The following is an 11849-nucleotide window of genomic DNA, read 5'->3' on the forward strand; positions in this document are numbered from 1 at the left end:
TGGACACCCATTCAACTAAATCCAATCCCAAATCCATACATAACACTCCAATATCCACTTCAAATTGATACGACCATGTCCTCAAAACTACTAAGGACACCCAAATCCTCTTTTGCCGTTTTCTACTTACTTTTCTCAAACTGTCCAACTCTTGCATTTACTCGCTTTCTCCAACCCCTTTAAAGTCGAATGAGCTACCATGACCCAATTCCACTCCAAACACCAATTCAACTTCAAATGGAATTTAATCATAGTATCTGAAATTACTCTCTACACCCAAACTTGAACAAATGATCTTCTTCTACTTTCCTATAATCTACATCCAATNTTCCCGCTTAAGCAACAATGTAACAACACCAACATCAGCTCACCAATTTTGTCAGACAAGACCTTCCAACTCAACTTCAGGCAAATAAGCTCCATCATAAAGAAACTCTTTTCAATCTCAATACTCATTCAAAACCCAAAATCATCAGACAATAACAATAACAATCTGTGCAGTCTTCCTTCACTTCAATATTAACCAACAACTAATCACTAGCATTAACAACACCAATTCATGTTCTTGCACTTTCATATGATTGGAAATGGAACAAGAACACAGAAATCACCAACACAAACAGTAAACCCGAAATGAGCAGAGACCCAAAATCAACGATCCCTCCAATCTTGAATTCAAGCATCTACAATCACATATATCTATTCAATATACTAACTAAAGCCAAAAAGCAACTTCTACAACTACCGCCGCCGCCGTGAACGGTGGCCACAGACGGTGGTCCTCCACTGCCTAAAATCCAAAATTGCCAAAACACAACCAAACTCAATTCCATGCATATACAGAGTTAGAGCTCGAAAAATGGACAAAGTTTCATACCTTGATCGAAACCAATCACCGCTGGAAAAAGAAGAACACGACCGGAAAACTTAGAAACTCCTCCTCTTAGATTCTCCCTCACCTGACCTCGTCTCGACAAGCTGAAGATACAGGAACGTCGAGGATGAGGAGATGAAGCTATCCATACCAGTGAGAGGCGTCGACGCTGCCGGAATCGGAGACTCGCCGGCAACCCAGCCTCTCCTTCTCCACTTCGAATCTCTCACTCCAGACTTCTTATCTGAAAATCAGGGGCTTGGGCATGACCACGAGAACGAGAGGAAGCTGCCGCTACCATTCTTTCTCCTCGCCGTCGCCGGAAAACGGAGAACCAGTCGGGTTGACCCGTCCACTCCATTCGGGTCGAGAATGACCCGTCTGGGTCTGAATTCTTTCTTCTTCCCCCCTTCTCCCGAACCTTCCTTTCCTCTTTTAATTTTTTTTTGCTTAGGTCGGTTTAACCGATCCCTCTAGAACCTTCCTCTCTCTTTTTATACCCTTTACCGAAATAGAAACTTTCCGTTTTTAGACCATAATTTTCTCATACGAACTCCAATTTGAGCGTGCCACGTGTCCACGAACTCGTATTAACGTCCTCTACGACTTCCATGAAAGAAGTTCTCCCAAATTATCAACTTAACAAAAAGTCAACTTTTTGGGTCCTTTACGGTAAAACGGTTACAAGAAACAATAATTGAAAATTTACTGTAAACTTCATAAATTCACAGAACATCGCTCATCGCTCCGGAAAATAATCCGGACATACCGGTGAGCTCATATAAACGTGTACCACGACTTCAGACTTTTAAATCCACTATTTACCCATTTCCAGAAAAGCTCGAAAACAACCTCGAGCAATCACTATTTAAATCTCCGAGCGCGAATAAAGAAAAATCCGCGGTAACTCGTAACCCCAAACAGTAACCTTTTAGGTACGGGGTATTATATGTTGCTTATAAGCTTATTTCTCGTTTTTATTTATGTTACCAATCTGCATTTGAAACTTTAATTTGCTATGGAACCATTGGAACATTGAAATGTTGTTTAGTAGTTTAGTTTATGTTTGTGACTTGTGAGTTGTGACTGGGAGTTTATGACAGTTGGCTTGCATAGTTGCCTATTTTCAGACTTTGACAATTTGACATGTTGCAGATTTCATACTTTTTGATATGTTATGTTCAAGGTGTGCATGGCTTTTTGAGATGCCTTCATTGTTATGAGTAGTTGTTGTTTATGGCTATATAGGTTTGGAATTTGTATTTTTAAACTTGCTGTTATGACTTTTGAGTAGTTGTTACTTATGTTATGACTTCTGAGTTATGAACTTATGATAGATTGATGGAATGATGGTTGCATTGCCATTTCATTTACAAGTTTATTTTTTGCAATTGTGAGAGATGAGAATGCAGTTTATGCACTTTTGCAGCTGATGTTGATGTGTAAAGCTGATTGACTGTAAAGTCTGTAATGCATTAAGCATTTGTACAGATTTTGAAATTTTGTGTTTTGACAGAATTTGGGCCCGAAAACCGAAAGGTCCGGCCCGGCCCGGCCCGGTTCGGGCTTTTATCGGTCCCTTGTTTTATAAGAGGAAAGCCCGGCCCGGGTATACAGTAACCGGTCCGAGCCCGGGCTCTGTAAATGCTATGCCGGTTTAGGCCCGAGCCCAGCCCTACCCCAACATAAATGTCTGACTTTCCAAATTTCAATGACACATTTTCTGTCACTTATATATAACCTGTCAAGTCTCAACATGAAATTTTAGTTGGAATCCACATCATTACTCAAGGAAACAGATTATCTGACTTTGGCTTTAAAACTCTTAAAGAGTTATAAGTCTCCCCCAACCACTCAGAAACACTCATAAAATGCAAATAACCTCTTGGTTCTTTTTTTTCTTCCCATTTTGGTCGTTGATTTCCAAATGTATACAAGTGGTTGTGATATCTCATGTAAACTGAATACAAGAGCATCAGTACCTAAGAAAGTTGAAGAATTACAATACCTAACGAGTCATCTCGAGCTTGGGCAACAAGTCAAGTCTTCTGCTCTCCTATTATCTTATGCTTGTTTATAAATAATGGGGCTTGAGTAAAATTGATCGTCTCCAGACCCCTGACTTTATAAGAAAATTAGTCACAACAATCTTATAGCTTTATTCTACATAAGATTGAAGCAAAATCTGATCTCAAGTAGTACTTGCTGCTCCCACAAAGGACATGCTGCTTTTGATGTGAAACAAAAATGATTATCAAATAAGATAACTAGCTAGAACTCACTCGTCCAAGAAGTAAGCTAGCTAGATGCTAACCTTATATCTAATTTGGACATTGCAGCACTGAGAAAAGGTTGCTAGCTAAGAGCCACCAGAGCTTACTAAAAAATAAGGCTGCATGATTGATTAGGCATACCATCAGCAATCAGCATAGAACTTATCCAAGCAGGAGTGCCTTCAAAACAGCCTCACATAGATCACTCTCAAAGAAGAGAAAATGGCCATAATCAGGAACCTCGTGATAATGAATCCAGGGAAGCTTCTCGGCAATATAACGGTTTACTTTATATGGAATGATCCTGTCTTCATAACCTTGCCAAATGTGAACTGAACCCTCATTGTTTGGAAATGGATTCGTTAAGTCTATGGGGTCGAATTCCCATTTTCCATAGCTAGCCAGTAGGTCTCGGTAAAGAGATTCATGCTCTCCTTGCTGTCGCACCTTTTCCTGCAATAAGAATTATGAAAACACGCTTGTAGTTAGATGAAAACCAAGAGATTAGATCAGATAATCTCGCGATAGTTACGAGTTCATATAACCATGTGTAAAGCTTGAAAACTTTGGACTCCTAAAGGAAAAGAGAAAAAAGGCTTTTTAGTTATGCAGCATAATATGAGAAAATTTGTGTACCTGACCAACACTTGGGGATTCAGAAATTTTCTTCAATATTTCTAGGTCTTTCGGGGTGAAGATCTCCATATTTCCAGCCATCATACTTAATGCAGTGAACCATTTCTGGGTCATCCACCAATGAAGTAGCCATGGGAAGTAATGTGCAACTTTGAATGTCCGTTGGTCCGATACCTGCAGCTTCTGAAAGGACTCTCTCAATAGATTAGCAGGAATACAAGGCCACCAGTAGTTCACAAAAGGAACTACCAGGGAAGCTCCTAACAATCTGCAGTGATGTATCAACAATATGTAAGAAGCATGCTTTACAAAAAACTTTATAACAACCTCAGCAGAAACGTTATTTAAAAAAAAAAATTTAAAAATAAAAAAATAAAAAACAAAGACAATAGCGGCATGGTCTTGAAGTAAGAAGCAGGCCTGTGCGGTATGTATTTCAAGCAACTCCAAACAGGGTAAGCCCCCATTGAGATTCCAATTACATAGAATTTGGACCCAATCTGCAACAAGTCGGCCAGTTCTTGAATATCATATGCTTCACTCTTTACTGAGCGTGATGGATAAGGGTCACTTTCGCCATAACCAGCTCTATCAAAGAAGAGGAAATATATCCTTAACTCGTCAATGAGTTCCTGACCATAAATAAAACACAAGTTTTTGCAGTGAATTAAATAGAACACAATAAGAGGGTTTCCACTTTATCAAAGATGGTGAAATAGTATTGATGCAATGTACTAGAATGTAGCATGCAAAAATTGAGATCTGATGTTACTTCCAAATTGGGGTCATTGAAGTCCAGAGAGTTTCGATGTTAGCATTCATGTATGTTCCGGTAAACATCATTAATAATTACATGGAAATCTTGACATACTTTCTGCATGTATTGATTTGAATGTGCTTAACTATATGTGAGACAAAGTGAATGCAAAACAAACATTGACATCGAATTGGAGAACAGATACTAGGAGAATTGTAATGTCTACTTTATAGCTAAATTACAGCAACCAACTACACAAAAAAATCATTTGGTTTTCAAAAAAATTTGTCAGAAACATATAACAGCTATCCAGCATATCAGCTCAGTGTTGCAGTAGTTCCGTACAATTCTTCAAAAAAATTGTAAGGGATGCATCAACAATATAAAAACTGTGCCCGCCCAAAAAAGAAACAATATAAAAACATACTCGAGAAATAGGTAAATGCAAATCTTTGGAGCTGTCAAAGCCATGAATGATGACGATCTTGTGTTTTGCCTCTTCTTTAGGCACTCCAAACTCCCTGTAGGCCAAATATCTACCATCATTGAGTTTCACTCTAGGTGAAGTGACAGGAGGACCAACAGGTGAACCACATAATTTAGGAGGGGGAGGCTTAAGCGCCTGATAAGCCCAGCCAAGGAAACCCACTGTCAAAGCTAGTACTACTGGTGCAATCATTGCTGGAAAAAGAAAATATTAATTAATACCACGGAATCAACCATTAGTGACACCACATAGAAACTATAAGGTCTCAACAACTTTTTCTCTAACCAAGTCCACAGGAGATTTTCTTTTCCAGGAAACACAGAACTTTCAGTTTACTTAAACCATTCTTTGCAGCAGATTACTGAAATGAACATTCATATGCTGATTTATGTTCATTCTAGCAAATATGAATGAGAAAGGATAATCGAGGAACATTATGTTGTAGATAGTTTACATGGAGGAGAAAGAAACACAACAACATCATCAAAAATCCCAGGTCTGAGTAGTTATTTTTGGGGTTACAAGTCGGAAATGTAATATGTTCAAAAATTAAACGTTCCGTATGTATATTGACATGTCCATATGATTTTAGGTTCACATTCGTTGTAACTATACACTCAAAAGATTGGGAGAGTTGTCCTTTTCATAACATTCTGGAGATTCCAGAAAACTCTGCAAAGTCCAAAAAAAAAAAAATATCTGGATTTCCAAAAACTCAGAAGCTTCGCACAAGTTTAGTAAGCATTTAAAATCTATTGATCCAACCAAGTTCTAGTTCTTTGCCATTCTGATTTCAAAATAAAACAGCTAATAGTTTGTCTATAATCATTTAGATGGACACTTTAATTGATCAGGAGAAGATTCCTTCCGGATCAAGAGATACATAATATAGATAGGAGTTTCAAACAAATAGCTTGCTGGAAAAAACAAGTAAAGATAGATATGTTACGGACCTGTCTCAACTCTCAAATATATTTGCTACTTTATCAGTGTGGGATATACTGATGCAACTTGGATAAGGTCACATACAATGCATTAAAACCTCTGAAACAGATGCCTTCCAATTCTCTTATAAAATTGAATGTATCCTACATTATATTACAATCTCTTATAAAACAGTTGCAATATTTAACTATGTACTTTCATAAGACCAATTGCAGATCCAGGTGCTAAGAAGTTGGAAAAGTTGCTTAGAATGTGCATCACATATAATTCAAATCCACAGAGTGGAATAAGTAAGCACATCAGGGAAGTTCTTCAAATATTCAAGTGTACAGGTATCTTGCATGAATATCAATTCCATGTAAACAAAAATTTCAGCAAACTAGCAAGAGTAAAATGAGGAAACAAGAGCAAGTGTAAAATGAGGAAACAACTAACAAGAGTAAACTGAGGAAACAAAGAAAAAAAAAAAAAAACCACCTGAAAGTTGAGGAGGGTCTGGCTGTCTTGTTCCTCTGGCGACTGTCCCTGGCTGAGGCAGCTCAAACTACCTAGCAAGTGAGCACACATAAGAAAGAAAAAGAAGAACAAAATCGCAAAGAGATGAGAAATCAAAAGCCCACCTGCTGAAAAATTGGGTTCCTTCAGTAGCAGATAATCTGCTCAATTGATCATCTCACCTAACACTTTCCCACTTAACAGTCAATAGTCCAAACAAGTAAGAAAATCCACGAGCAAATTTGAACCACAAACACGCATGCAATAATAGTGCCAAGATATTTCTCTTTCTTGTTTGTTTTATTTCCCTTTGCAGAAGGAAGAAGCTGATACGTGCAACATGCTTAGTATAGTACACGATGATATATTGTCATATTCTGCCCACATCCCACCCATCAATTTGTGGGGTTTCTTATAGTATGGCATTTACTGGGTTGCCTGTGAAGAAAAAGAAAGTGCGCTCATAACATGAAATTTCTTTTTCTGTAACAGAAGGTAAAAGTGTTTATTACTATTCCAGTTCATAGAAGAATCCCAGCTTGACTTGTGATTATCAATTTTGACGTATTTACTTTAACACAACGTAGCACCACTTATCAGCTATGGAGTGGATGTGTAACATGTTTGCAATGCCATGGCTGGAGAAATTGGTTGCTCATTTGTAAGGATGGCAAAACTTTTGTCGATTCGTATCTTCCTAGTGTTTCTGTTTTCATTGCAGACATTACTCATAGAGGTTAAATAGGACTTGGGAGAAAAGAATCTGGGATTGTGCCGTCCAACGATTATATAAAGTTGGAGAATTCTTGATAGAATTTGATTATCCCAGTTACTCTCAGAAATTCATTCAAAAAAATAACCCACTTCTAAGTTCTAATCAATGGAATCAGAACTAATGGAGGAAATATTTCTAAACTTAGAGAATTCATGTGAAGGTGACAGTTCTGAAGGGGTAAAATGTACAGAACCATCACTAGTTCAATCAGACAGCCAAGTCTGGTACAAAATAAAACATGTGGAAAACGCAAGATATGAATAAAAATTGATGATTAGATTGGGAATACCACAACTTGGGTTTTTGAGTTTCCATGATTTATTTTGTAGGCTTTCAATGAAATATTGCAACATGTACAGTTAATATCCATCAATCAGTATAAGTAATAAGTAAGAAGCTCACCCTCTTGATGCACAGATTAGTTGAGATTGAGCCACCTCCTTTCCGGGGAAAATTGAGAGATGCGAAAGTAGTTTGCACTCCCAATGCCAAAGATTGAGACTGAAACCTGCCCAGTGAGCTCAGTTCTTCCACAGGACGATGCAGCTTTACAACTTTATAAACCAGAAAAATGAATCATGTAGTCTTCACTCTTGAGTGAATATTACAAGTAAGCTACCTCATTACCAGAAGTCTTTGCAGGAACACGAACCATTCTCGAGTTGATGGAAACGGTTTTGGTCTCTCACAACAATTTGACAATTATAAACTTTTGAAACCAGCTTGATAAATGAATGGCAATCACAACAAATCCTCAGGTTCTTCACTATATGAATAGGAGAACCCTTGCTTGTGTTTATTAGTCCAAATACAAGGGCCATCTTCTCGCTGTGTAGAAAAAGTGAGTCCTCTTTGTTTTCCTCTTCAATATCCAAAAGGACTTGAGACAAATCGGGTTTGTATCCTTCCAATTTCAACCTAGTGACAACCTCATCTATCTTGGTACGAACCTCAATACTGTATTTAACATTCATTTCCTTCCCCACAAGGAATTCATGAACCTCCCCATTCACAAGGACTGAACTTGATCCTGGAATCTTTTGAACTCCCCTCTGCTTCATCATCAATCTAACCTTTGCCACATCATCCCATCTCCCAACTTTGGCATAAAGATTCGATAGGAGGATGTAACAACTTGAGTCTTCTGGAGCCAAATCTATTGCCTTGAGGGCAGCACTTTCCCCAATTGCAACATTACCATGAATCGTGCAAGCGCTGAGAATTGCCTTCCAAACTATAGCATCCGCTTCTAGGGGCATATTCCGTATAACATTAACCGCTTCCTCCAAGTGCCCTGCTCTACCTAAAAGATCAACAATGCATCCATAATGCTGAATCTTAGGAACAAGTCTGTACTTATCCTGCATAAGTTCAAAACAATATCTACCCTCATCAACTAGACCTCCATGGTTACAAGCTGTAAGAAGTCCCAAGAAAGTGATCTCATCGGGCTCAATTCCTTTCATTTTCATGTCAAGGAAAATGTCCAGAGCTTCATGACCTAGGCCATGCATTGCAAGGCCAGAGATCATGCAGTTCCAGTCCCCAATGTTTCTACAATGACATATAATTTCAAACACATTATAAGCATTCTCTATATGCCCACATTTAGCATACATATCTACAATAGCTGATCCAATAAACCCTGAACTCAAACTAATCTTATTCAGACGAATATAAGTATGCACCCATTTACCTTCCTCAACAAAACCCAAGTCAGCAATGGCTGACAGAACACTAACAAGAGCCGGGGCATCAGGCCGAATGCCCTGACTCAACATCTCCCTAAACAAACCCAATGCCTCCTTCGGACGGTCATTAAACACATACCCTGAAATCATTGTCGTCCAAGTAACCACATCCTTATGCTGCATTGTCATAAAAACCTCCTCAGCAAGCTCACACTTCCCACTCTTCACATACCCATCAATCATTGCATTACACGAAACCATGTCCCTCTCCGGAATCTCATTAAAAATCCCTTGAGCCAGCTCAATCTCCCCAACCCTCAAATACCCAGTAATCAGTGAATTCCAAGAGACTTGATCTCTTTCAGGGATTTTATCAAACACCCTTTGTGACAACCCAATACAACCCAGCTCCGAGTACATCCTAATCAATGCATTCGCAACATACGGATCAAACAACATCTGGGATTTCACTATCTGGCCATGAACTTGCCTCCCCTCCTCCAAAGCACGTGACTTGCTGCATGCTTTAAGCAATGCAGGCAGCAAAAACTCGACGCGGTCCAAGTTTTTCAATGAAGAAAGCATTTGAGCATAGAAGAGTAAAGCTTCTAGTGGAGTTGAGCTCTCAGACATTTGCTTTATGAGTGAGAAAAAAATGAAGGGATTGGGGTCTGGGATTCGGTGAAAGACTGAAAGAGCATGGGTTAGGCCACCATGGTGGGAGTAAAGGGAAATGAGTTTGGTTACGGTGGGTGTGTGGTGGATGAGGTTTGATTTGATTATGTGGGCGTGAAGCTGGCGCAGTTCAGTTATGGTTTTGCACTTGTCTAAGAGTGGGAGGGTTTGGGTGACGAGCATTGAGGGAGAGCCTGCGGTGGTTGTCATGGTGAACCTTCCCGCTCTACAATCAAACCATATCCCGGTTCTTTTGTATTTTTCGATTTCCATCTCCCTTCTATTTTTGAACATTTTACTGAAAGGTACCAATTTTTTTCTTTAACAAATCACATATACCCCATTCAAAAAAATTTTAACACAAATAAATCCACTTATATTGTTATTAAACAAATAAGGACAACTTTTAACAAATAAGGACAATTTATTCTCTGTTTGTCATGTGTCATAGTTTAATTTTCAAACTGTGCTTTGTGAATTTGAGCTTGAACCCTCCTTTTTCTTTTCAGTTAAATGGTTGTTTTCTGATGCATGAGCTTCACGAATGAAAAATACCCAAATTATACCCCCCCCCCCAACTCTTTAGTTTTAAGCTAACTACACCAATTTTTGTGTCTTCAATCACATCCTCTGTCGTCTCATCTACCCTAAAGTCGTTCATCATGTGGACCAATGGGTTTCTATCAGAATTTGCAACCTTATTACATTATGAGCAATATTTCATGCAGGAAGAAGCAAATAAAAAATAAAGGTAAGCCATATGGAGCCATAAAATGACATGACTTTGTTCAAACTACTCGATGTCTCTAAAAAAGAAAACTACCCACATAAATAAGGACAACTTTTAACAATAAGGACAATTTATTCTCTGATAGTCATGTGTCATAGTTTAATTTTCAAACTGTGCTTTGTGAACTTGAGCTTGAATCCTCTTTTTTCTTTTCAGTTAAATGGTTGTTTTATGATGCATGAGTTTCACGAATGAAAAATAACCCCAAAACTACATCCCCCCCCCCCCCTAACCCTCCTTTTATTTTAAGCTAACTACACTAATTTTTGCGTCTTCAACCACATCCTCTGTCGTCTCATCTACCCTAAAGTCGTTCATCATGTGGACCAGTGGGTTTCTATTAGAATTTGCAACCTTATAACATTATGAGCAATATTTCATGCAGGAAGAAGAAGCAGATAAAAAAAAAGGCAAGCCATACGGAGCCATAAAATGACATGACTTTTTTTTTTTGTCTAGAAAAATGACACGACTTTGTTCAAACTACTCGATGTCTCTAAAAGATAAAACTACCCACATAAATAGAGTCCGACCCATAACACAATCCTCAACAGATTTGAACCAAGTCAAATAACTGATTACGTCCCAGCTAATGAACATTTACAGTTCATAGCCCAATGCAACTGGTCTAAATAAAATTCAATGTGACGCTAACGTATCAGAATAAATGTCCTTAAACGGATCCAAGCATATGCTATTGATTCTTACTTTAGAAAGATTCAGTGTATTGATTCTATGTTAAATTAAATGTCGATGCTATATAATTTAACATAGAATCAATACACTGAATCTTTCTAAAGTAATAAATTATAGCATATGCTTGGATCCGTTTAAGGACATTTATTCTGATACGTTAGCTTCACATTGAATTTTATTTAGACTAGTTGCACTGGGCTCGATGCTATATAATTTAACATAGAATCAATACACTGAATCTTTCTAAAGTAATAAATTATCGATACGATTTCCATGTGGACCAGTTGGATCCATTTAATATAAAAAGATTCGGTGTATTGATGTTAAATTATATAGCATCTTCTACCTTTGTTAAATTGTCTAACCACTACTGGAAAATAGCACTTAGGTGACGGAATTAAAAATTCCGTCTCCTAAACTTAAAGCGACGGAATTTTCTACTTGAACGATGAAACAGTTTCCGTCTCCTAAGTTGTTCTTAGGAGACGAAATATTTTGATTTCGTCTCCTAAGAACGACTTAGGCGACGGAATTTCATTCCGTCGCTTAAGTACTACTTAGGAGACGGAATATTTTTACTTAGACGACGACATTTTGAAAAAATAAAAATTAAAAATTTATATGAATCACTTAGGAGACAGAATTACATTTCGTAGCCTAAGTAGAACTTAGGAGACGAAAATGTTTACTTAGGAGATGGAATGTTAGTTTTTTTTTAAAAAATAATAATAATAATTATGAATCACTTAGACGAT

At 37.9% G+C, this 11849-nt stretch overlaps 2 protein-coding genes across 2 annotated transcripts; both read right to left on the bottom strand.

The window, feature by feature from the left end:
* Positions 1 to 2903: 2903 nt before the first annotated feature.
* Positions 2904 to 6546, bottom strand: LOC101311440. The gene is made up of 6 exons (XM_004291561.1): positions 6450 to 6546; positions 5981 to 6115; positions 4968 to 5221; positions 4204 to 4415; positions 3784 to 4051; positions 2904 to 3600 (listed from the first exon to the last, which is right to left on the bottom strand). Exons 3-6 carry the CDS (start codon positions 5217 to 5219, stop codon positions 3310 to 3312), a joined length of 1023 nt encoding a protein of 340 aa, XP_004291609.1. The 5' UTR covers positions 5220 to 5221; positions 5981 to 6115; positions 6450 to 6546; the 3' UTR covers positions 2904 to 3309.
* A 1319-nt stretch (positions 6547 to 7865) lies between these two features.
* Positions 7866 to 9566, bottom strand: LOC101305826 (pentatricopeptide repeat-containing protein At5g48910-like). The gene has a single exon (XM_004293026.1). The coding sequence runs from the start codon at positions 9564 to 9566 to the stop codon at positions 7866 to 7868; it is 1701 nt and encodes a 566-aa protein (XP_004293074.1).
* Positions 9567 to 11849: the final 2283 nt, after the last annotated feature.

This window comes from Fragaria vesca, linkage group LG2 (genome assembly GCF_000184155.1).
Source record: "Fragaria vesca subsp. vesca linkage group LG2, FraVesHawaii_1.0, whole genome shotgun sequence".
NCBI classification, from domain to species: Eukaryota; Viridiplantae; Streptophyta; class Magnoliopsida; order Rosales; family Rosaceae; genus Fragaria; species Fragaria vesca.

Bases quoted from the DNA above. Each gene is read 5' to 3' on its own strand.
- LOC101311440 (XM_004291561.1), bottom strand. From the start codon at position 5,219: ATGATTGCACCAGTAGTACTAGCTTTGACAGTGGGTTTCCTTGGCTGG. The intron at 4,416-4,967 runs GTATGTTTTTAT...ATTTATGGTCAG, and splicing joins TGCATTTACCTATTTCTCGA to GAACTCATTGACGAGTTAAG. The intron at 4,052-4,203 runs GCCTGCTTCTTA...ACATCACTGCAG, and splicing joins TTGAAATACATACCGCACAG to ATTGTTAGGAGCTTCCCTGG.
- LOC101305826 (XM_004293026.1), bottom strand. From the start codon at position 9,566: ATGTCTGAGAGCTCAACTCCACTAGAAGCTTTACTCTTCTATGCTCAA.